General features: G+C 40.1%; 1 protein-coding gene across 1 annotated transcript in view; it reads right to left on the minus strand.

Annotated features, from left to right (window-relative positions):
- The window catches only part of Cd84 (CD84 molecule), a 38,452-nt gene that overhangs the window by 8,956 nt on the left and 3,549 nt on the right, over positions 1–25,947 (minus strand). The window contains exon 2 of the mRNA XM_036202442.1: positions 10,331–10,669. Within this exon, the coding sequence (XP_036058335.1) occupies positions 10,331–10,669 (339 nt within the window). The remainder of the gene's footprint in view (positions 1–10,330; positions 10,670–25,947) is intronic.

Raw genomic sequence — 25,947 nt, forward strand, 5'->3', positions numbered from 1 at the left:
TTTTCCCTTTTACTGAAAATAGATTCTTTTCTCATCTGACATATCCCGAGACAGAGAGGGAAGGAGTTGGAGGGAAACTGGTTGGGGTAGAGGGAGGAGAAACTAGTCATGGCAGAAGTTCTTAGACCGCAGAAATTTGGAAATGTGACTTTGGGCTTGATTTATCCTTTTCGTCACTGATGCTCTACACTTGAGAAAGCAATAGAGGAAAGATACTAAAACAGATGAAACTTAAAAGCACACCATGTTTGTAGCCATTATATCATGAATATAAAACAAAACCATATACTGATCCAGTATCTATAAAACATTTTGTTTTGGCTCCAGCAATGAAGGTGCTTGTATTTAGACATGCAGATGAGTGCCTATAATCTTTGCATTTGGGAGTGTGAAGCAGAAAGATAACAAATTTGAGGCTAGCCTAGGATACCTACTAAACCATTCAAAAACCAAAAAGACTGAATCTGAAAATTATGAGCATTGAAGGTATGGTGGCTTGAATGAAAATGGCCCATATGTTTGAATGTTGAATGAAACTATTTGAAACAATTAGAAGGATTAGGAGGTGTGGCCTTGTTGGAGTAGGTGTGGCCTTGTTGGGGTAGGTGTGGCCTTGTTGGAGTGAGTAGGTGTGGCCTTGTTGGAGTAGGTGTGGCCTTGTTGGAGTAGGTGTGGCCTTGTTGGAGTAGGTGTGGCCTTGTTGGAGTAGGTGTGGCCTTGTTGGGGTAGGTGTGGCCTTGTTGGAGTGAGTAGGTGTGGCCTTGTTGGAGTAGGTGTGGCCTTGTTGGAGTGAGTAGGTGTGGCCTTGTTGGAGTAGGTGTGGCCTTGTTGGAGTAGGTGTGGCCTTGTTGGAGAAATTGTGTCACTGGAGGTGGGGTTTGAGGTTTCAAAAAGGCCCAGCATTTCTCTCTGCCTTTTGGCCTGCAGGTCAGGATGTAGCTCTCAGCTCCTGCTCTAGCCCCATACATGCTGCCATGTTCTCTACCATGATGATAATGGACTAGACCTCTGAAACTGTAAGCAAAGCCCAAATTTAATGTTTTCTTTTACAGGAGTTGGCTTGGTCATGGTGTCTCTTCACAGCAATAGGACAGTCGCTAAGACAGAAGAAGAACTCCACCCTGTGAGGGTTGTTCTTGGCTGTCAACTTGACTACATCTGGAATTAACTAAAATTCAAAAATGGAGGGCACAGCAGTGAGGGATATTTACTTAATCTGAAGTAGGAAGATGCACTTCTAATCTGGATCTTGAGGTGGGAAGACACACACACTTTAATCTGGGCCACACCTTCTGCTGGAGGCCTATGTAAGGACATTGAAGAAGGAAGCTTTTGCTCTATGCCTGCTTTCTCCTGCTTTGCTAGCAAGTCCACTCCTTCACTGGCATTAGAGACTACTTCTTCAGATTCTAGCATCTACTGAAGACCAGCTGAGACATCTGGCATTGTGGACTGGGAAACTTCTGTATTCTTGGATGTCTTATTTATAGCCAGCCATTGTTCGTTTAGCTGAACAACAGCCTCTAAGTAATTCTAATCCTCTTTCAACAGAGAGAGAGAGAGAGGGATTCATTTTATAAGCTTTGTTACTCTAGACTCTAGAGTCTAAAGAACCCTGAATAATACAGCTTTTGGTACCAGAAGTGGTTCTAAAACAAAAGAAGTATAAAGATGAATATTTTAAGTATTGGGAATATGCTTTCCAATTTGCCAACACCTATAAGTACTAAACCTTCTCCATTTACTGAAGCCTCTCCCAGGAGCTCCAAGAGCACTAAAAGTCCATGGTCTGAACTATTTTATGAACTTAAGGAGACAAGTACATTTGATTATTCTGATGCACTAATCATGGGTGGCAATGGATTTGGTGACTGTATGTAAAACTTTTGACAGTTTGTGGGAAAATAAGGAAAATGTTGTTGCAGGTTAGTTGCTCTTAGCATCTCTGGATAAATTGACAAAGGATAAGAATGAACTCTGTGCTAAAATTAACCAACTTCCAGCATCTCAGAATATGGTGAAGGACAACAATGAACTTAGTGATAAAGTTCATCACATAAAGAGTCAAAAAGTTTCTAAAGGTGCCCTGGAAGAGAATCTTCTCTCCAGCAGCCACAGAGCTCATGTTGTGGAAAATCAACCAAAGCCCTCATTAAAAGGGAGGCTGAATGATTGAAAATTCAAGTCTCAGCCTCGAAGGGTGTACTTCATCTCACTCATTATAGAAGACTTCATTAAGATAGCCTTCGTATACTTTAATACGTTTCCACAGCACTACGTTTCTAAACCACTCCTCAAATGCCCCTTAGTTCCAGCTAATTCTCTCCACATTCTCTCTCTCTCAGCTCCATCTCTGCTACCGCTCCCTATCTGATCTTCTTGTCTCTATTCTCATCTCCCCAACCTCCAGTCCACCCATAAATCTACTCTATTTTCCCCCTCCCAGGGAGATCTATGTGTCTCTCCTAGGCCCTTCATAATACCTAACCTCTCTGCATCTTCAGGCTTTAGTTTGGTTATCATTTTTTTTTTTACTGCCTAATATTCACATATAAGTGAATACATACATATTATATTTATCTTTCTGGTCTGGGTTACCTCACTCAGGCTGATTTTTTTTCTAGTGATATCCATTTTTATGCAAATTTGATGATGTCATTTTTTAAACAGCTGAGTAATAGTCCATTGTGTAAATGTACCACATTTTCTTTATCCATTCTTCAGTTGAGGGGCATCTACATTGTTTCCAGTTTCTGGCTATTATGAATAGGGTAGTAATGAACATGGTTGTGCAAGTGTCCCTATGGTGTATGAGTCATGCTTTGGGTACATGCTCAAGAGTGGTAAAGGTGGATCTTAAGGTAGATCAATTCCCAACTTTCTGAGGAACCACCATATACCACCATATTGATTTGTCCTGACTGTCGGCCAGGGAGGAAAACTCTAACTACAAATGGCACCCAATGTGTTGGCAAGAGTTTCCACCTAAAACATGAGAAAAAAGATTCTAAAACGGAGCTAAAAACAGCTTCCTAGTTGTCTCTCTCAAGTTAGCGGCAGCCTGCCAGTTTGAGCTACTATGGCGGGTTCCTGGCGTATGTGTCCTACCTACAGTTTGGCGGGAATGAGGAGTCTACAAGTGGCACTTTACTCTGCTGCGTGGTAGATTTAGCCTTTGCGAGTAAAAAAAAAAAAAAAAAAAAAAAAAAAGATTTCTGGGCAATGCACTGCTTTGATAGAATTGCTTCTGATAGTTGATGGTACACATGGCTCCAGACCCAGAGCTGGCGGTAAACTGTACCACTGCCATGTTGGGAAGCAGAGGTGGGTGGAGCCAGCAGCCACAGTGGCGTTTCAGTCTTACAAAGATGGATATTACACAGAGAATCTGGTTTGTGTTGTCTTAGGAATTTTTAACTACAAAAAAAGATTTGATCGTAAAAGCTGTTGAGTTAAATAAATATGTAAATTTTAAATGTACCTTGACTTCAAATTTTGGATATAAGGATATGTTGCTTTGGAAAAGAGTCTCTGCTTTTGTTTCCACAGAAAGCCAGAGGCTGTGGATTTGTTCCAGATTAAGATACATCAGGTTTGATCAGCCAAGACCACCTGAAAGGTCTCCGTTGACACAATGGCCCAGATGATCCAACATCCACAATGGTTTCAAGGCAACTGGCTCAGAGGTTTACCCTCATGGACTACTCCATAATCCTAAAATTTTCTTTGTGCCCCATAAGATACAAGGCCCCCCTCCAGCAGGAAGTAGTAAGAGAAACTACACCCAATTTCCCAAAATTATCAAGCTGGCTTTGGAGATGGAATTGGCTCACTCTTTCTCTAAACCCAGACATATTCCTAAAAAAAAAAGGTTAAGAGATTCTTATGTCCCAAATCAGAAGAGCCCTCTGGTGTGGGACATAAAAAAACCCAATATTTTTATTTAAAGCAGGTTGATTATAAATGAGATCTCTTTCTAAAGAAGAAAAGGGATATGATATAGATATAATAGTATGAAAGGGTAGATTAAGGAACTTACTTCTAAAGAGCAACAACTTGTTTAAAATGTTACATTGGTAAAGATTTTAGTCTATTGATACAAACTTAAAGTTAATTTTGTTATACTGTATATATATTTCTACTCTTGTTTGAGGTATTATGTTCATGCAACTCATTTAGATTGTAATGGATAATTAAGAAATACAGATCAATTAGTCTTCTATGATAGTCAAACTTATAGTCATGTTAAGTTTTCTAGGTATGCATAGATATATTTCAGATAGACAGGTAATCTTCAAACACTTCAAAGGTCTACAGAATATGGCATTTAAAATATTTTTAAAATTTAGACTTTTTGGACAGTGAGACATGTCTGCTCCTGGCAATACCAATTTACTTCAGAGAGGAGGATGGACATTGAAGACACTTCATATCTTATCTTTACCTTGGCAAAAATAGCCATTTGGGCAAGAAACTGTTCTTGCCTGGACTGCTTGATCGACTGGACATGCAGGACTCATAGAAAGATGACCACTAAACTTTGCTTGACAAAATGGTCCTTCAGGTTCCTGCTTCACAGAGGAAACTGCCAGACATTCTACAGGACACTGAGAGAAGTGACTGAGAGACTCTAGCCCTGTGGGCTGAAGACAAATGCCCCAACTTTACAAAGGAACATTAGGTGACTGTCCAGGCTGCCAGCTGTCTCTGTCTACCCTGCAAGACTCCTGAAAGTTGCTTTCATCCTTCTCCCAGTTCTCAGGTAATATTATATCCTCCTGAGGTCTTTGATGTGGTTGAAGACTAGATAGTTACAATTTCCTTAGTTATGATAAAAGATAAGTTAGATATAAAACCTTAGACTCACAAATATAAGATAGATAGGATATCTTCTTTAATATTGTAACTGTAATTCTTGCTTGATAATTGTTTGGTTATCTGAAATTTTACTATATAAAAGTTAAAACCTTGCTTTTTGAAAAAAAAAAGAAAAGGGGAAGTGCTGAGGGATGTTCTGTATGTCAAATGTGTTGATCTGATTGGTTAAAATAAATAAAGTGCTGATTGGCCAGTAGCCAGGCAAGAAGGATAGGGTAGGTAGGAGGGACAAGGAGGAGGAGAATTCTGGAAAGTGAAGTCTGGGGAGGGAGACACCACAAGCCGCCGCCATGACAAGAAAGAGATAAGGTACTGGTAAGCCACGAGCCATGTGGCAAAGTATAGATTAATAGAAATGGGGTAAATATAAGAGTAAGAGCTAGACAATGGTAGGCCTGAGCTAATGGCCAAGCAGTTTAAATAGTATAAATGTCTGTGTGTTTATTTTACAAGTGGGTTGTTGGACTAACAGGGCTTGGTGGCACCTGGAGAGAAGCTCTCCAACTATAGTGAAGTAGCTGTGGCTTGTTGTGTTCCTCTGATCTTCCAGCATTCACCCCAATAACTGGCCTCAGGTTTGATTTTATTAATAAGATCATTTAAGATTCGTGCTACAAATTTCTCTAGGAGTTTTATCATGAAGGGGTGTTGGATTTTATCAAAGGCCTATTATGCATCTAATGAGATGATCACGTTTTTTTTTTTTTTATTCAGTTTGTTTATATAGTGGATTACATTTGTTGAGTTTAATATATTGAACCATCCCTGCATCTCTGGGATGAGGTCTACTTGATCTTGGTGGATGACCTTATTGACATGTTCTTGCAATCAGTTTGAAAATTTTTTTAAAGATTTATTTATTTGTTTGTTTGTTTGTTTGTTTATTTACGAGCTGAGGATTGAACCCAGGGCCTTGTGCTTGCTAGGCAAGCGCTCTTCCACTGAGCTAAATCCCCAACCCTATTTATTATGTACACAGTGTTCTGCCTGCATGTATGCCTGCATGCTATAGATGGTTGTGAGCCACCATGTGGTTGCTGGGAATTGAACTCAGAGCCTCTGGAAGAGCAGCCAGTTCTCTTAACCTCTCAGCCATCTGTCTAGCCCCAGTTTGAAAGTATTTTATTAAATATTTTTGCATGTATGTTCATAAGGGAAATTAATCTCTTTGTAATTCTCTTTGTTGGGTTTTTATGTGGTTTGGGCATATGGCCTTATAAAAAGGATAATGTTCCTTTTGTTTCTACTTTGTGAAGTAATTTGAGGATTATTGACCTTAACTTTTCTTTGAAATTCTGGTAGAATTCTATGCTAAAATCTGGCTCTGGGGCTTTGTTTGGTTAAGAGATTGTAATGGCTGCTTTTATTTCACTGTTTAAATTGCTTATATGTCTTGGTTTAACTTTGATAAGTGGTATCCACAACAAAAATTATCCATTTAATTTAGATTTTCCAATTTAATGAAGTACATGTTTTAAAAGTATATACTTAAGATTCTCTGGATTTCCTAGGTGTCTGTTGTTACATCCCCTTTTCATTTCTGATTTTGTTAACTTGGATATTCTTGCTCTGCCTTTTAGTAAGTTTGGATAAGTGCTTGTCTATCTTGTTTGTTTCATCGATTCTTTGTATTGTTCTCTTTGTTTCTATTGTTTCAGCCCTGAGTTTGGTCATTTCTTGCCCTCTCCTCCTCATACGTGTTATTACTTTTCTTTGTTCTAGAGCTTTCAGGTATGCTCTTAAGTTGCTAGTATGAAATCTTTCCAGAAAACTACACAGGGTTTCTCTGTGTAGTTTTGAAGCCTGTCCTGGATCTGGCTCTGTAGACTAGGTTGACCTCAACCTCACAGAGATCCACATGGCTCTGCCTCCTGAGTGCTGGGATTAAAGGGGTATGTTACCACCTCCCGGCTCAGCTTCTTCTTTTTTCTTCTTCTTTTTTCTTTTTTTATTAAGAAAAAAATTTCATTCATTTTACACACCAATTAAAGATCCCCCTCTTCCTTCCTCCTGCTCTATCCCCTAGTCTCCCCTTCTTAGCCCATCTCCCACTCCCACCCACAAGAAAGCAAGGCCTCCCATGGGGAAGCACATCAGTAGAGGCAAACCCTTCCCCCTGCCTCAAGGCTGCATGAGGTGTCCACTCATCCAGCTCAACTTCTTTTTTTCTTTTCTTTCTTTCTTTTTTTTTGAGCTGAGGATCGAACCCAGGGCCTTGTGCTTGCTAGGTAAGCGCCCTACCACTGAGCTAAATCCCCAACCCCAGCTCAACTTCTTATATCTTTATAGGCATGTCCTTCTTTAGGTTAGGAAATTTTTCCCTGTGATTTTGTTGAAAATATTTTCTGGGCCTTTGAGCTGGGATTCTTTTTTTTCCCTTAATACCATCATTCTTAGGTTTGGCCTTTTCATAGTATCCCAAATTTCATGTATTTTAAAAACATAATATTTTATTTATTATTTTGGAATTTCACATCATGCACCCTGGTCACACTCACTTCCTATTCCTCCCAAGTCTACCCCCACCCTTGTGTCCCCTCAAATAGGAGGAGTCGGAGGAGAAGAAGAAGAAGGAGGAGGAGAAGAAGAAGAAGGAGAAGAAGAAGAGCCCAATATTTGTTGTCTATATATTCACTGGAGCATGGTCAAATTCCCAGTAGCCAGCCCCTTAAAGAAAAATGAGTCCTACTCCACCAGCAATTCCATAAGAAGCCATCAATTGTGGAGAGCTACACTTCAGCATCCTTATCACAGTTTTTAGAGCTCTCTTCAATGGTTCCCTGTTTAGGCTGTTACATTTTAGGGGGTTGCTGTGGGGGTAGGGGTTCTCACAGAAGCCTTCTATGTCTCTCTTTGTCAACTGTGAACCTGCAGTCATCAATACCACTGCAAAAGTAGCTTCCTTGCCCTCTTTGGTTTATTTCTATTTATTTCTTTTTCTATTTAACATTTTCCTTGACTGATGTATCCATTTTCTCCATAATATCTTCAAAACTGATATTCTCTCTTCCATCTCTCACATTTTGTTGGTGAAATTTGCCTCTGTACTTCCTGTACAAATTCCTAAAATTTTCCTTTTCAGAATTCCCCTCGGTTTGGGTTTTCTTTATTGATTCTATTTCTATTTTCAGGTCTTGAACAATTTTATTCATTTCTTTCTACTGTTTTCTGTGTTTTTATGCACGTCTTTAAGGAATTCGTTAATTTCCTCTTTTAAGACCTCTATCTTCTCATCCAACCTTCCTTTCCCCAACTCATCCTAGTATCTCATTCTCCAACAGGCATTCCAGAAAATACCAGTTGAGCAGGCCAGGAAAACAGGTAAGCTAACTGAAGACCTTCACCAGTCCGTCTTTTCCTCCAAACCCAATCTCCCAGTCTCAACCCCAGGTCCACAATGGAACACCTGCCTTCCTTCTAACTTCCCACCCACATCTTTTGTGGCTCCCACAGACCTTCTCCTACTTACCTTCTCCTCACTTGTTGTTTTATCCCAGCCCCCAACTTCAGTAGGCACTTCCTGCTAATCCACAGGCCACTCCTGCCAGGGAAGCAGGTAGGCTGTCTGTAGATCTTCCCATCTCCTTCTCTTCCTCTAGATCCAATCTCCTAGTCTTGTCCTCAATGCTATAGCAGATCCTCTGGGGTGACCTATCTCCATTGTCTCCTGATTCCAAGGAGATAAACTAAGCAGATGCTGGTTGGACACTCTCCTCTCCTCTCTTCTGTGAATCTCTTCAGACCCCTAGCCTATCCCAGGTCCTAAGTGTCAGTTCCCAATACCCAAAAACCTGAGATTTTACCTGAAATCCCCAGTGGACACAACTATCAGCTCCAAAGAAAATTTCCTACCAGACAACACATATCCATCACAGTCTCTGAAAATCCAGAGAGGAAATAAAAATAATGAACAAAACACCCACCTAACAAAGACAAATCTCCAAATCAGCACCTAGACTTATAATTATTCCAATATCAAGTGCTTAGATGCCAGCATCAAAGCACAGCCAAAAACAGGCAGGGTAATCTGTCTCCACTGCACCCCAGCCACCCTACCACAGCAGGCCCTGAATACTCTAGCATAGCTGAAGCCCAAGAAAAAGACCATATTTACCTATTTTCAGAGAGACTTTTGTGTGAGTGTGTGTGTGTGTGTGTGTGTGTGTGTGTGTGTGTGTGTGTGAGTGAGAGAGAGAGAGAGAGAGAGAGAGAGAGAGAGAGAGAGAGGTGGGTGAGGCTGAAATCATTGGGTCATGCCTTAAGCAAACAAAGAGCTGTGACATGTGCAGAGAGCACTCTGACCAGAGGAAGTCTGACCCATAAACGCCAAACTGGATGGTGATGACACACAGCCCTAGAGCCAACCAAGAAATGCCACAGTAGCTAGGAGCAGAGCCCACCAAAAATCCACATATATAAACCTCAGCCCTTTATTCAATAAATGAGAGCTTGCTTGCAAACCTCCAGAGCCAGCAACATGTGTGTGTTGGTATAGCCATAGTGGTGAAAATTATACATATTTATCTATTTTCAGAGAGCTTTTGTATGTGTATATGTGTGGGAGGGGTAGTGCAGTCATAATGGTGAAACTACAATCTCATTTCATTTTCTCAACAGGAACAGAGATGTTATCTGCACAAAGCTGCTGAGCAGAGAAAGCCAGAGTTGGGGCTGACAGATCTCTACCCTCCAAGCTGAGACAAGGGAATCTTGGGATGGTGCACTTAACTACCTTGATTGTAGTATCCAGTGCTACACACATGATTAAATTCTACAGGACTACAAAGGATTCCATTCATGAATGAGTGCAGATACAGGTGGAGCCTTCTAGGTAAGCTCTGCAAATTGCACTAACATTAACTTCCTGTTTTTGACCTTGCACACAGAACCGCAGTTCTGTAAGTATTAACTCTTACTGGAGGAAAGTGGTGTTCAACCAGCACTTGTGCATTTCATCTCCTTGGAATCAGGGAGACAGCGGAGAGATGTCACCCCAGAGGGTCTGCTATAGCACTGGGGATCAGACCGGTGGGTTGTTGGATCTAGAAGAACAGAAGAGGGGAAATGGAGGGCACACAGCACCCCCTTTTGTGGTTCTTTGAACTTTCCTATGCATTCTGCAATTATTTTGTAACAAGAGGCTTTGTAAAGACCACTTTGCAGATGGTATCTTACTAGATTGTCATAATAACTCTTGAGAATTGAGTAGTATGATTGTTGGTATTTTATAAGACAGGAAAACAAAGATCCAAAGACAAATTCTGTTGGAAAAATAATACAGCTGAAGTCTGTGCTTGCTAGCACTAAAGTTAGACCTTTAGAGGTGCTGATATGCTTATACAATTATGAGTATGAAAGAGTTATGAAACCATTCTCAGAAATATGGGTGTGCTTTAGGTCAGAAATCTCCAAAGCAAAAGTAAAGCCTGCCCTCTGTTCTCCTATAACTTACGGTAGATATGGAGGTGGTAGCGCCTCGTGGTGGTGGTGGTGGTATTCTCTTCATTTATGTCTGCTTTGTAAGTTCCCGCATCCTTCATCCTCAGGTCTCTGATGACTAGGTCATAGTTCTGATCTATGACAGCTATTCGTCCTTCATAAATGTTCTGGGTCACAATAACACTAGGTGGTGCTCCTTTTCTTGGTTGTACAAAAGCAACGGATGATTCAGAAGTCCAGGCAATGTTCTTAACTTTCTGTGGCTCTTGAATATTTAAGGGGAAAGTAACCGACTCCCCAAGAATCCCATTCACCATGGACGAATCTGCTCCTGTTCCTGCTGCTTCAGACCCTGAGGATATAAATAAAAAACCATAACCATCAGACTGTTGAACTACTTACATTCCTTTTCTTGAGTATCACTGAGGAACTTCCTCAGACACTGCACATCTCTTTCATTCTAGGTTTGTGTGTGTGTGTGTGTGTGTGTGTGTGTGTAGGCATGGATGTCCTGGCACTTCCTCTGTAGATCAGGCTGGCCTCGAACTCTAAGAGATCTGCCTGCTCATGCCTCCAGAGTATTGGGATTAAAGGCATACAACAACTGCCCAGCTTACTCTAGGTATATTTAATGTGCTATGACAATCAAAATTTAGCTAAATACCTGCAAATTTGTCTGAAACAAAACTGTCCCTGAAGAAATACATGTGTTCCTTCATAAATGAATGAATGAAGAAATGAACTTAGCCTATTTTGTGAGTTGCTTCAAGACAGTCTATGCAGCACAAGAGTGAATTCCAATGCTTAATTCATTCTGTAAGTAGTTAAACACCCTTTGTGTGTCAAATACTCTATGTAGGTTGGGAAGAGAGAGGGAACAGAAAAGATACCCCTAAACTCACCAACTTAGGGAATAATTTTGCCAGAAATCTTTGCCTGTATCTTCTAAGGATAAAAGGAAAAATGTTAATGTGTTTATTTATTTATTTATTTATTTATTTATTTATTTATTTATTTTGAGGACCACCGTAAAAAAACAAAAAAAGCAGTAACCCACATACTCCCTGAACTCATCCAAAACTCTTCCATTACTGGGCAGAAGGATCAGAAAAGGGACACACTTGATATCTTGGACCTACTGAAGGTTTCTGGTCTTTTTTCCTTGAATGCCTTCTATCCTTCAGAATTTATGCATCTAGGAAAACATGTTTTAATACAGCAGATCTCTTACTGGGGATTCTTTAATGATCAGTAGTGTTCGAGATTGGCATGGTTGATACATGAAGAATGCAATAACAGATATGACATGGGAACTGAGCAGCCAGAAATGGTGTTAATCATGAACAACTAGCTGAGCTGTTTTGATGTGAACTAGTTATGTGTAAGCCCCAGTGGCCAAGCCATGGTTTCCACATAATGGGTTCTGGTTAACCCTAAAGTTGACATAGGGTGTGCTATACAGAGGGTCTGTTGAGAATGCAAATCACTAAAATGAAAGGATTTCTTAACCTGGTGGTGCTCTCACTGATGGCCACCTTTGCCCTTCAGCTCAGTAGCTACTGCAGGATCTCAGGACTACTAACACGAATCTCTTTCCGTTTGGGTCGGTGGAAGGTTTTCTATCAGGAGGGATGTACTGGTGACTTAGTTGGAATGGGCAAGCCAAGTCAATATGTTTTAGGGTACTACATCAAGGAAGGAAGGGACAGGAGGAAAGTAGGGACACTTACCTACCAACATTTATTAAGTACTACCTACCCATCCCTGCTATGATAGGACCATAGGGATAACAGGAAACCATTACAGCCCCGAGGAGCCCATGGAATGCAAAATCTAACATGATAAGTGCCAAAGGGAAAGGATGACAGGAAGAAAACATACAGAGGACATAAAGTTAGACTAATGCTATCTGTGGCAGCCACACTTTGCAGAAATCCCCAACACCAACTGTCACTAGATCTTACTGGGCTGACAGGGTTCACAGAGAACACTTGGAATATCTTAGCTTCTGTCTCAGGCATAGTATTCCAGAAGCTAGGCTCAAAGGATCCTGAACTTGTTTTCTCCTGCTGTGTGACTTCCAAATGCTTAGTGCATTTCAAACAGAGGGCCTCAAATTTTCATTTGTCACTGGGTCCTGCAAATGCCATAGCCACGCCCTGTCTCAGATTTCCTACATGTCTCAAGGCTTTTACACATCAAGGTCCTATGGCTTAACTGTCATTCGACTCTTTGGCTTTAAGTTAGGTATGAGATGAATCAGATACATGATATCTAATTCTGGCTATATTCCATCATTGCCTTCTGAAACATGGAGGCCATATGCTAAGGCTGAGAACTTCTTGGTATTAGAGCAGCCATGCAACTACAAGTGGTTGAATGTGGTGTTTGTGTTAAGCTAGGCTCCACTCCCCACAGCAAAGTCATTCAGGAAATGGTGCTAGGCTATCAAAGAGCAATGGAGCAGAGAGGGTGATGTGTAGGTGACCCTGTAAGGGGAAATACTGCAGCTTTTTGCACTGCTGATGTTGTTGCAAAACCAGGAGCTCGCTGAGAAAAAACAAAGAGTTTGAATAGGTATGAACTGACTTTTCTGCTGCTTTTAAAGTAACACAACTGCTCCAAGAGAGGTAGCTTTGGGACTGCAGCAAGAAGCTGAAAAACATATGAGACAGGCTCCAGACTGGGCATCTGCTTCCAAATGGGACAATCTCAATACAGTTACAAAACCTTTATCTGTCTAAAATAGCTGTAACATTGGCCCCATCTACTCAGTGTTGTAGTGTTTTAAGATGTGTTACATTTGTTTATGCATTTCACATTTATTATGTGAAATATTTGTTTAATGGTGCAAAGATGTGTTGCATTCTTTTATGTTGCATTTGTTTAACTCTGTGAAGCTGTGTTACTTTGCCTGTCTGGTACATCTGATGGTTTGATAAAGAGCTGAATGGCTAATAGTGAGGCAGGGCTGTCAGGCAGAGAGCATAAATAGGAGAAATCTGGGAGAAAAAAAAAGAAGAAAGAGCAAAAGAACAAGGAGAGGAGGATGCTAGGGGCCAGCCACCCAGCCACCCAGTCAGCCATGCAGTGAGAATGAAAGTAAGATATACAGAAGGAAGAAAAGGAAAAAAATCCAAAGGCAAAAGGTAGGTGAGGTAATTTGAGTTAAGCCAAGCTAATGCTGGGCATTTACAATTAAGAATAATCCTCCATGTGTGATTTATTTGGGAGCTGGGTGGCGGGCCTTCCAAAAGAGCAAAAATAAGCAACAACAACACAGTGAGGAGCAAACAGTGCAATGTGAGCAGAAGTGCTTTGTTAACTGTCAAAGTGAAACTAATGTGAATTATTCCTGGTATTGATCATGAGCAAGTCGTACGTGCATTTTCAAGATTACATGGCCCTTCCCTACGAGGCCTCAGTGATGCTAAGGCCATGTTGGATCCCCCTTAAACAGATTTATGGTATAATTCAAGTAAAGCTCAGCTGGATTCTTTTAACTGCTCTACTTGGCAGATCTCAATCTGCTCTTAAAGCACTTCAGTTTTCAAAGAAAGAATTTTCTGTCAATCAACTCCAATATTTATTTTTCTACATGCCACAGAAACTCAAATAGTATAACATCACTAGAGGGAATCTCAGCAAAATCTGATTTTGGAGAGAACTTGTGGCACAAAATGTCTTGAAAGGGGGCTGAGATTTGCATGTCTTGTGTGAGGCCCCACGTTTGAGCCACAGGGAAATTAATACCAAGTTGGGGTAATAAGACACACATATATAACTTTTCTTTGCAATATGAAGTGGGAAATGTCAGGCAAGTGAATGACATTCATCAATGGTAATTTCAGTCAAAACTCAAAAAGAGAAAGAGTACTTTGAACTGTAGCTGTTAAAAAAAACTTATTTGAAAGTTATAGGGAAGGAAAGGTATCTGAAGTCTTCGGGTTCTGAATTCATGTTCACAAGTTTTGATGTCAATTGAGTCCAGATTTTCATGATAGGGGAGGTGAGAAGAGAGGTGGGGAAGAACACAAGAAACATAAATAATGTTTGGATTTGGGACACTCTTAAATTTGAGTTTATCCAATAGGTAGAGGGATCTATTAAAGTTTTTAAGGATTCAGATTAAAATAATATGTTGGGGTATTTTAAAGTACTAATGGTGTACAGAAAGAATAATAAGCTTTGGTAATAGGGGAAATAGATATGCTGTAAATAAACTAGAGAGAACTTTAAGAGGCTAATGTAGTCATCAGGGCATGAACCAAAGGAGTTATAATAGGAAAGGAAAGGAAGGGCTAAGTTTGAGAGATAGTGCAAGGAAGGGAAATGAAGAAATAGGCACCTAATAAAATTCAGTTGTTCCACTATTTATTTTTAGTTTCTGCTTTCTGTCAGTGAAAAACTAATAGTAGAAAACAGAAATGCAGGAACGATGTCAAAGGGAAAAGACAAGTGTTAAATGTGAAATGAGATTGGACCACCTAAGTAAGTAGTTGGAAGGAAAGATGATAGGAGAAAGTATGGTCTAGAGGTGTTGTTGGATGGAAGAGAGTGGGACCTGCTTGTCATGGGATATTTGTATACTGTATAAAGATATATTGCTGTAATTGGTGTAATAAAGAGCTGAACATCCAATAGCCAGGCAGGAGGTATAGGTGGGATTTCTGGGTAGAGAAAGGTAGAAGAGGAGGAATCTAGATGTGAAGGAGACGCCAAGAGACACAGAGAGGAAACAGGAAGTGCAAGATGGAAGAGGGGTAACACCACATGATAGAATATAGATTAATAGTGGTGATATATTGTGTACCGTAACAAAATTTGCCTGAAGAGCAGAGAACAGAACAAGCTACTAGATTAAACATAGAGTCTAGACAGTGGTGGCACATACCTTTAATCCTAGCTCTTGGGAGGCAGAGATCCTTCTGGATCTCTATGAGTTCAAAGCCACCTTGGACTACATGAGATTGAGTCAGTATAGGAGAGAAACAAAGTCAGACAGTGGTGGCACACACCTTTAATTCCAATACTTGGGAGTCACACATCTTTAATCTCAGCATTAGGAGAGCTGAGATAGGAAATGGTATGGCTGAATGGAGAAGGTATATAAGGCTTGAGGAGACAGGCACTAGAGGCTATTCAGCTGAGGCTTTTCAGGTTGAGAAGTTCTAGAGGTGAGACGTGGTGGGTGCCGGTTCCTTTGTCTCTCTGATTTTTCGATATTTACTCCAATATCTGGCTCCAGGTTTTTCATTAAAAGACCTTTAGAAATTCCAGCAACATTAATATAAATGGGTTAATTTAAGTTATAAGAGCTAGTTAAGAGCAAGCCTAAGCTATAGGCTGAGCTTTCATAATTAATAAGAAGTCTCTGTGTCATTATTTGGGAGTTGGTTGGTGGGACAGAAAAAGACTTATTACACCTGCTAGTTATTTTCCAATATTTTTTCTCTCCTTCATCATAGTGACAGTATCCTTGATGGTTAAAAGGGTAGATAACCACCAGAATAGTCTATATTATCCTGTTTTCTGCTAGTGAAGTGTCATCATGCCAATAAGTTCTGGCCAACTGAATATAAAATATAAGTAATATATGCCTCAAATGTCTTTTAGAAGAGGGAAAATGTTCTCTCCATCTCTTTTTCTTTATGCTTCATTTTGTCACAGTAGTTAGACCCCTGAGCAATGTTAGGAACCATAATGAGAAAACCAAGTATTGAGGTTGGTGATAAAGAAAGATAAAAGTCAGGAACTGAAAGGCTTAGTCTGGAGCTGAGCCTGTGAGAAGTGTCCACAGTTATAGAAGAATTATCAAAACAACAACAAAACAAACAAGTAGGCCAAATGACAAGAGCATCATTAGCAGGGAGCCTACTATAGTCTCAAGAAGGGATTGTCTATGATATAATGATTCAGAGTGTTCAAAGGCTGAAAAGCTTTTAAATTTATGTGTTTAAAGGTGTGGTAGTTTGAAAGAAAATGGTCCCCAAAGAGAGTGGCACTATTAGGAGGTGTGGCCTTGTTGGAGGAAGTGTGTCAGTTTTGGGGTGGGCCTTGAGGTTCCATATGCTCAAAATACTGCCCGGTGAGTCAGTCAGTTTCCTATTGCTTGCAAGATGTAGCACTCTCAGCTGGAGTCTGCCTGCATGCCTCCATGCTCCCCCTCATGATGATAATAGACTAACCTCTGAAACTGTAAGTGAGCCACTCCAATTTAATGTTTTCTTTAGATGAGTTGCCATGGTCATGGTGTTTCTTCACAGCAATTAAACACCCTAACAAGACAGAAGTGTATTGATGATCTTTAAGATTGGAAAGCATGTGAGACAATCCAATGGGAAGCCATATTATCCTTCTTGGGGTGGTGGAAGGGACAAGGGTTTGAGCCAGCTGGGTCTGTGTTCATTTGATGAGCTGTTTATTTAAGTTGACTACAATATGGACTGCAATAAAGTCTGTTTCATAGAACTATTATCATAGCACACAGAAGGTGCTTAAAACAGTAAACATTTAGTGTAGAAGAACAAATTGAAAGATAATCATTCTTGATGGTTTACCTCCTCAGTCATGTAGAAGGTGAGACCAGCTGCTAAGAATAAGGAGACCAGGATCAAACTTGTTAGGAAGTCTGACAATGGGTACATGTTTTGAATTCAGATATATTTGAACCAATTAGTATAATTTTGAAAAAACTTATTGAAATCCAATGATCCTCAACTTTTCATTGCTAGATGTGGATAACTAATAATGTATGATGAAATAGCACTTAGCACAATGTTTGGGTGGTACATATAAATGGTAGTTTCAATTATTTTGATGGGAAAACTTTGAGACATGGTCTTATAAGCCTACAAGAGATTGATGAAACAGGCCAAATGGTTTCAGAAACCCTGAGATCCAAGTGAAGATGTGTACTACCTACAACATCAGCTGACCAGATTCATTTTCAAACTTTGTGTAGTAAATCACAAAAGGGAAGAGTGAGAGGCAGAGCACAAAGAAGAAACAAGGACTAGAAAAGGCTACCACTGAGGCAGGTTTGAATGATGTCTGTTCAGATTCCATTGTGAGAGAACCTACAACATACATCAGAAGAGACAGATTTACTTTGGCTCCAAGTTCATAGGTTTTAGTTCTTAGTTACTTGCCTCCACTGTTATAAACTGAGGCAAAGTGGTATATCACAGCAAGGAGCAGATGGCAGAGGCTAGCTTTTCTTCTCATGGTACCCAGTAACCAGAGAAAGAACAGAAGAGTCTGGAAACAAGGTCTCCCTTTCTAGGGCATAATTTCTAGTAATTAGACCCCATCTCCTATTTTCTATCACTTCCTGACACTGTCATCAGAATTTGAATATATCAAAGGATTAACCCATTGGTGAAGTTAGAACCCTTGTAATATGATCACATCCCAAAGCCAAGCAGATTAAAACTAAGGCTTTAACATATGAGATTTTGGGGCTGAGGGGGCAGATATTTCATATTCAAACTACAACACATGGTAAAGGTCTGTTTGCAGTGATCCTTTAGGTAGCTCTGAGGAAGAGGGAATCTGGAGTGGAGATCACAGGTTGACACCAGCATGGACAGAGCACCGTGGGTAGACCCTGTGTAAAAAGCAGCCTTCCTCTCCCTCTGCTCTTTCTTTAGGCTGGAGTACTTCTCCTGTCATGACAGATCATTTCATGGATTAGACAGTGACCTGTGTTTCATTGGATGATATATTCTGTGTCTATGGGTGGACTTTATAATTGCATATTTCATGAATAAGTAGCTGCCAAAAGCTGCTACTGGAAGTAGACAACAGGGATGGTGAGAAAAGACATTTGAAAAAGAATAAACAAACAAGAGTTTGAGAACTTGATGGGCTAGATTGTCTCCTTGTGGATCATCGTAGGTTCGATGAGGAACTTACACCATGTCTGGTGGGCTTGTGAAATCACTTAGTTTCCTTTCACACACTTCACTATTGTCTGGTTCCTGCCAGATCAGACCTCAGTCACTCACCTCCATCCTTTCTCTTCCCCAACAGCCACATAGGCCAGGAGCACTTGTCTCCAAGCATGTGTATGCTCTGTTCTCTTCTCTTAGCTGACTCTCCAGCACTCCTTCATCTTATGTAGGTCTTGTCTTTAACATCCTCCCATCAGAAGGAACTTTCCTGACCATCACCACTCTAAAAGCATTGGGACCTGGAACAACAGAGTCTAAAACTGAGGCAGACTAACGTCTCATGCAATAGCATAGTTTATTTAGAGCCTCAGATAATTTTTATTCTGAGCTTCAAGCAAAGCCATCATCTAAGCTAAGCTCACACAAGTTCAGGCTATATATAATTACAAGGACAAGCTACAGTCAATGCAATGGGTAATTGGAAGCAAACCCACTCCCATTTGCTACACCTAGGAGGGGCACAAGACTCTTGCTCTGTCTTCTTGGTGTTTTCTCACAAGCACTAATAATTCTCCTTACACAGCTTCATTCATGGACTCTGTTCGAACACCTGACCACCAGTGCTCAAGCAGCCCACTCCTTGTGTTTTGTTTTTGTGCCAGACAACACTACTGAAGTCTCAAATATGTATATTAATTTATCATCACCTTTCCTTCCCTGAACACAGCCTACTTTAATGCAGAGTCTTTGTTTTCATCCCTAATATTTCTCCTATAATCAGTGGATAATTTTTAAGTATTTGTTGTGGGGAGGGCAGAGAATAAACATGAATACCTTTTCTTGCCATAGGTACAACCACTCTCTCATTTATCAATAGAAATACGAAATAAAACAAACAAGATAGAAAATCTGACAGCAAAACTAAAAACGAAGGCCAGGGAGAACTCTTCACTGGTCTCTTGGTCTTGGTCAGAGTTTAAACTGATTAATAAGAAGGGTCAGTCAGCCAATTGTAGCTTCCTTCTACTGAAATATCTGCTCTATTTGAAAAGAAAAGCCACGTAGAAAACAATAGAATGGGGACCCACAACATAGCAAGAGTGCCCCAAACTGCAGATCAAGAAACATATTCCATGCCAGGCTCTATTGCTTGTTACACACAGTCCCGTATGATCCACGAGGAAGGAGAGAGACAGCACTTATGGGTTCCAAAGACTTTAATAAGTCACTACATAAAACAGTCACTGAAGTCCAGGGCTTCAGGACAGGGCCTTGGGAGCCTTGCTTCTCCTGGCAGCCCCAAACAGGGGCAGAAGCAGGGTTTATAAGCACAAAGATCACAAATATTTGCTGGCAAGTTACAGATACGATTTTCACAATCAGAAGTTAAAGATTAGGGACTTTCCTTTCGTGTTCCATCACTGTCAATTGACACAAAATGGGGGCTTTTCATTCCAACCAATCAGATCCATTTGTTCTTTCTGTTGTTAGGAATAGCTATAATGCTTTTAGAGAACTAAGGGACATAGCAGACTATTTCTATCATCTAAGGAGGAGATTGGTCAGCCATTGGAAAGTTCTCAGCATCCTTAGGGCTTGGGAACCTGAATTTATTTCACTCTGCAGGTAAAATGGAGTCTGAAAGTGGCAGTAGTCAGGCCAAGGTGCCTTTGTCTGCCCGTTTCATTGCTGACTAGCTAGACATCCAAGAATGTACTGAAACAGCTAAGTCTCAGGGTCCTAGATGGTAAATGAAACTAGGCAGAGCTGTCATTTTGAGGTACTTTGAGGACTAGATGATGTGATAGATCTCTCCAGTTTGTGTGCTAATGAAGAAGAATTTAGAGACTCTCAGGAAGCCTTGCCTTGAGGAGCCTCCTTGGCCTGCCCCTTTGTAAGTCACCATTGACCTATAGTTTAAGAGCATGACTGCCTGGATGTGACTACTAGTATTATGGGATAGTAGCCATCAGTCCTAGGAAGACTTAGCAACCTCTTCATGCCTCAGTTTCCTCAGCTTTACAATGGCACTTCTAATAACACTGACCTCATAAAAGTGTCAGGAGATGCTTTGATGATGCCCATGGGAGGCCTACTCCTTTCTGAGCAAATACAGAGGAGGGGTGTGTTCAAGGGTGGTGAAGGGGAGGTAGGGGGGAAGGAGTGGGAGGAGAAGAGAGGGGAAGCTACAGTTAGGATGTAAAATAAATAAATTAATAAAAAAGGGTCTTGAGAGCTATACAAGCTGGTATCTGTAGGCTGGCATATCCTGACCACTGTATTGCTTATTAAATGTGAAACAAATGAGAGGCCGGAGGGATGACTCAGTCTGTCAAGCAACTGCTTTGTAAGCATGAGGCCCTGAATTCAGATCTCCAGCACATCTGTTACTCCAGCACCCTGGGAGAGTGGAGTGGGGGAGAGCGGGGAAGAGACAGACAGATCCTTGGAAGCTCATTGGCCAGCCAACCTAGCTGAATCAGTGAACTCCAGGTCCAATTAGAGAACCTGTCTTAAAAAGTAAGGTGGAAAGGAATCAAGAGAGACATTGTGTGTTGACCTGTGACCTCCTTATGCAGGTGTACACATATGCACTTGTGTCCATGGGCATATACACTCGTACACACACACACACACACACACACACACACACACACACACACCACATTCATAAATATTCACCAAACAAAGAATCATTGTTGAAGGGACTAAAATAATACGTTACATTGGGACATTGGGGTGAGGTGGGAGGTTACGTTAGAGAGGAAGTAGGGACAGTTGAATATTGCTTAACACTCATTGCCACTCGTTGTTTCCTTTTGGCTCTTAAGTAAGCATTTCTTGTTCTTGTTTGGAGGTGGGGCAGTAGCTAAACTCTCTTTTTTTCTTTGTTCTCCATCCAGAGTTAACAGTGTGACTAGCTCCCTCCACATTTGAGACCTGGGAGGGTGAACAGACACAGCATGAGTATACAATGCTCAGATAAGAGTCATAATTAATCAAGATAAGTCAAGAGATGTCAAGAGCAATGAGGCAGGAAAGGACTGGGCAGCAGAAATCCTATGTCACTCTCCATAACTATAGAAATTCTTATGTTACATTTTTTTAAAGACACCTACAACCTGCACAGCAGTATACCATTTTTTCCAGATATTTTTACTTTATGTCATCTTTATTAAGATTTAGGTTACTCTGAATCAATACTTTAAAATCTAAATCAAACACAAAATCTCAAACAGAGGTGGGGACATGGCCATCCATTGCTTTACTAGTATTTTTCCTATTAGCACATACTTAAACTTTGAATAAAACAAAATTCTTCACTTTTTGACTAAAGTACCTCCGAGTGTCTGTGTATCAAAGTTTTCATCTGAAAATGGGCTTATTAATACTATCCATTTTATAGAGTATCATGGGATTGAATAAACTAATATTTGTAGAAGACTTAGAATTATGTCAGACATATAGTGATTGTCTCATACATGGTTAATGTTTGCTCTTATTGATGAGAGATAGGAGAAAAATCAAAGGGGAAAGGTTGAACAAATAGATACAAAAATGAGAGGAGAAAGGAAAATATTCAAATCAATACAGAAAAGACTTGTAGAGAAAACAAGCAAAAAGCAAGGTGGTGGAGTCTACTGTAAAAATGGTCTGTCCCTGGAGGCTGACTATGTGGTTCTAGGACACATGAAAAACAATCAGTCACAGAGTTCACTAAGCAATGAGAACACTGAATCAGAGCATAAGACTGGAAGTCTTGGTTTTTGAGAATGCTTCTCCAGCACAAAGAAGTCATGATTCACTGTCTCCAACTTCCTTGAACCAATGATTCCAGGGAAAATGGAGATGTCTACATGCAGTTCTCCTTCAGCCCTTTGCTGTCTCATTGCTCTGATTGCTGGGGAGGGGCAGAAAAACAGTGTTGATCTCCATGTCCAGTGCTGAATAGAAGGGACCACTGTATCAGGAAGAGTAGCAGGAGGAATCTAGAGCATATTGTGCCCTGCAGAAGTATCTGTGAAATAACCCTAAGAGGGGAAACATAGATACACTTAGGGTGATCCGTACTTCTGACTTCTTTGAAAACAAGGCTCACTCCCTGTTTTGAGGATCCCTGACAAAATGAATATCTCATCCCTGGTTTCTTTTACAGAACCCCAATATCCTATACTCAAGCTCAGACTGCTACCATTTTTTTTCTGCCTGATTATCTTCCTTGAACCACCCCACAAACAACCAAGTCCTGCCCAGGATAGAACACAGACCCTTCTTAATAAGCATGAAACACAAGTGTGAAACACAGCAACAGAATTAGCTAACATATACATGTTTTTGAGACAGGGTCTCACTATGTATAGAGGACTGGCCTGGAACTCAATAAGTAGACCAGAATGGCTTAAAATTCTCCTGCCTCTGTCTACCAAATGCTAGAATTAAAGATGTATACCACCACACTTGGCTAATTTTTCAAGCATATTCAGACACACACACACACACACACACACACACACACACACACACCATTACCACCACCACCACCATTACCATCACTACCAACAACAAAAGAACAGGAATTAACAATCATTTGTCACTGACATCTCTCATATCAGTGGTCTCAATTCCTCAATAAAAAGATACAGACTAACAGAATGTATATGAAAACAGGATCCATCCTTCTGCTGCATCCAAGAAAAAACACCTCAACGTCAAAAATAGACATTATCTTAGGTAAAGGGATGAAAAAAGATAGTCCAAGAAGATGAACACAAGAAACAAGCTGGTCTACCCATTTTAGTATCTGAAAAATCAGAGTTCAAATGAAAACTAATCAAAAGAGTAGGGAAGGACACTACTCATCAAAGGAAAAATCCACCATTGCAATTCGTTCGTTTGTTTGTTTGTTTGTTTTTTGAGACAGGGTTTCTCTGTGTAGCTTTGCACCTTTCCTGGAACTCACTTGGTAGACCAGGCTGGCCTCGAACTCACAGAGATCCTCCTGGCTCTGCCTCCCGTGTGCTGGGATTAAAGGCATGCGCCACCACTGCCCAGCTTGGACATTGCAATTGTTAACACCTATGCCCAAATACAAGGGTACCCAAGTTTGTAAAAGAAACACTACTACAGCTTAAATAACACATTGACCCTCACACACTGATAGTGGGAGACCTTAATACCCAACTCTCACCAACAGACAGGTCATCCAGACAAAAACTAATCAGAGAAATGATAGCACTAACATGTTATAAACCAAATGGACCTAATAGATATTTACCGAACATTTTGTCCAAAAGAATATACCTACTTCTCTGTACCTCGTGGAGATTTGTCCACATACTTGGACACAAAGCAAGTCCCAATAGATACAAGAAAATTGAAATAACTCCCCACATCCTATCATATCACCTCAGATTAAAGCTGGATATAAAAAAGCCACAAACAAACAAACCAAACAATGAAACCCAAAAGCAACAGAAAGCTTACAAACTTATGGAAACTGAACAACTGTCTACTGAATGAAAAAATAGACCAAGACAGAAAGACTTTCTAGATACCAATGAAAAATGAATATACAACATACCCAAACTTAAGGGACACAGTGAAAGTAGCTCTAAAAGGCCAAAAACCAAACAACCAAACAAACAAACACCTGGAGAGATCTCATACTAGTAACTTAACAGCAACCTAGAAGTGCTAGAACAAAAAGAGGTAATCACCCACAAGAGGAGTAGAGGGCAAGAAATAAACCCAGGGCTGAAATCAATAACATAGAAACAAAGAGAAGAATAAAAAAAAAAATCAATGAAACAGAGTTGGTTCTTTGAGACAATCAACAAGATAGACAAACACTTATTCAAAATAAAAGGCAGAGCTAGAATATCCAAATTAACAAAATCAGAAATGAAAAGGGGAAGCATAAAAACAGACACATGAGGAAATCCAGATAATCAAAAGTATATTCTTAAGAAACTTGTAGAAAATACACAATAAAATACTTGCAAACTGAACCCAAGAACATATCAAAAAGATCATCCACCATATTCAAGTATCCTAGATATGCAGGGATGGTTCAATATACAAAAACCAATAAATATAATCCACCATACAAACAAATTGAAAGAAAAAACCCACATGATTATCTGATTAGATGCAGAATAGGCCTTGGTGAAATCCACCACCTCTTCATGATCCTGGAGAGAGTAGAGATACAAGGGGCATATCTAAACATAATAAAAAGCAGTTTTCAGCAAGCCCACAGGCAACATCAAATTAAATGGAGAGAATCTCAAAGAATTTCAACTAAAATCAGGAACAAAACAAGTTTGTCTATTTTCTCCATACCTGGGCAGTAAGACACCTAAAGGAGATCAGGGTATACAAATTGGAAAGGAAGAAGCCACAATATCTTTATTTGCAGATGATATGGTAGTATACATAAGTGACACTAGAAATTCCACCAGGGAACTCCTACAGGTAATAAACACCTTCAGTAAAGTAGCTGGATACACAATTAACTCGTAAAAATCTGTAGCCTTCCTATAGAAATCAGGGAAACAACATCTTTCACTATAGCCTCAAATAATATAAAATATCTTCTTGGGTTAACTCTAACCAAGCAAGTAAAAGACTTGTATGATAAAAACTGTAAGTACTGAAGAAAGAAATAGATAAAAATATCAGAAGATGGAAAAATCTCCCATGGTTATGCATCAGTAGGGTTAATGTAGTAAAATTATCATTCTACAAAAAGCAATCTACAGATTCAATGCAACCCTCATCAAAATTCCAACACAATTCTTCACAGAACTTGAAAGGACAATTCTCAACTTCATATGGGAAAACAAACAAACAAACAAACAAAAAGCCCCCAGGATATCTAAAACAATCCTGAACAATAAAAGAAATTTGTGTGGTCTCACTATTCCTGATCTCAAGTAATACTACAAAGCTATAGTAATAAAAATAGCATGGTATTGGCATAAAAAGACACGTTGATCAATGAAATTGAATTGAAGACCCAGGCATAAATCTACAGAATTATGGACACGTGATTTTTGAAAAAGAAACCAAAATTATACAATGGAAAAAAGAAAGCATAGTCAACATATGGTTCTGGTCTAACTGGATGTTGGTAGAAGAATGCAAATAATTCCATACTTATCCCCTTGCACAAAACTCAAGTCCAAGTGGATCAAAGACTTCAATATAAAAATCAGATATACTGAACTGATGGAAGAGAAAGTAAGGGGATAGCCTTGTACTCACTGGCACAGGAGAAGACTGCTTGAATAGAATATGGATAATGCAAGCACTAAGATCAACAAATAATAAATGTGACTATGAAACTGAGAGTTTTCTGTAAGGACACTTTCATTCAGACAAAATGGCAGAATGGTGTGGTGATATTTTATTTGTGCTCTAACAAAGCTTGCCTGGGGATCAGAGGAAAATGCCAGCCACTATATTAATCATAGAGATCAGGTAGTGGTAGCATATGCCTTTAATCCTAGAATTCAGGAGGCAGAGATTATTCCGGATCTCTGTGAGTTCAAGGCCACACTGAGAACAGAGCCAGGCTTGATGGAACACTCCTTTAATCCTAGCACTAATTAACCATAGAGGTCTGGAGGTCTGTACAGACAGACAGGAAGTGATAGAATTGGCAGAAAGAGGAAGTGATGTAGCTGGGTGGAGAGAGGAAGTAAGATGGCAGGGCACAGAAAGGAATATAGGC

Source organism: Onychomys torridus, chromosome 11, assembly GCF_903995425.1.
Source record: "Onychomys torridus chromosome 11, mOncTor1.1, whole genome shotgun sequence".
Classification (NCBI taxonomy): domain Eukaryota; kingdom Metazoa; phylum Chordata; class Mammalia; order Rodentia; family Cricetidae; genus Onychomys; species Onychomys torridus.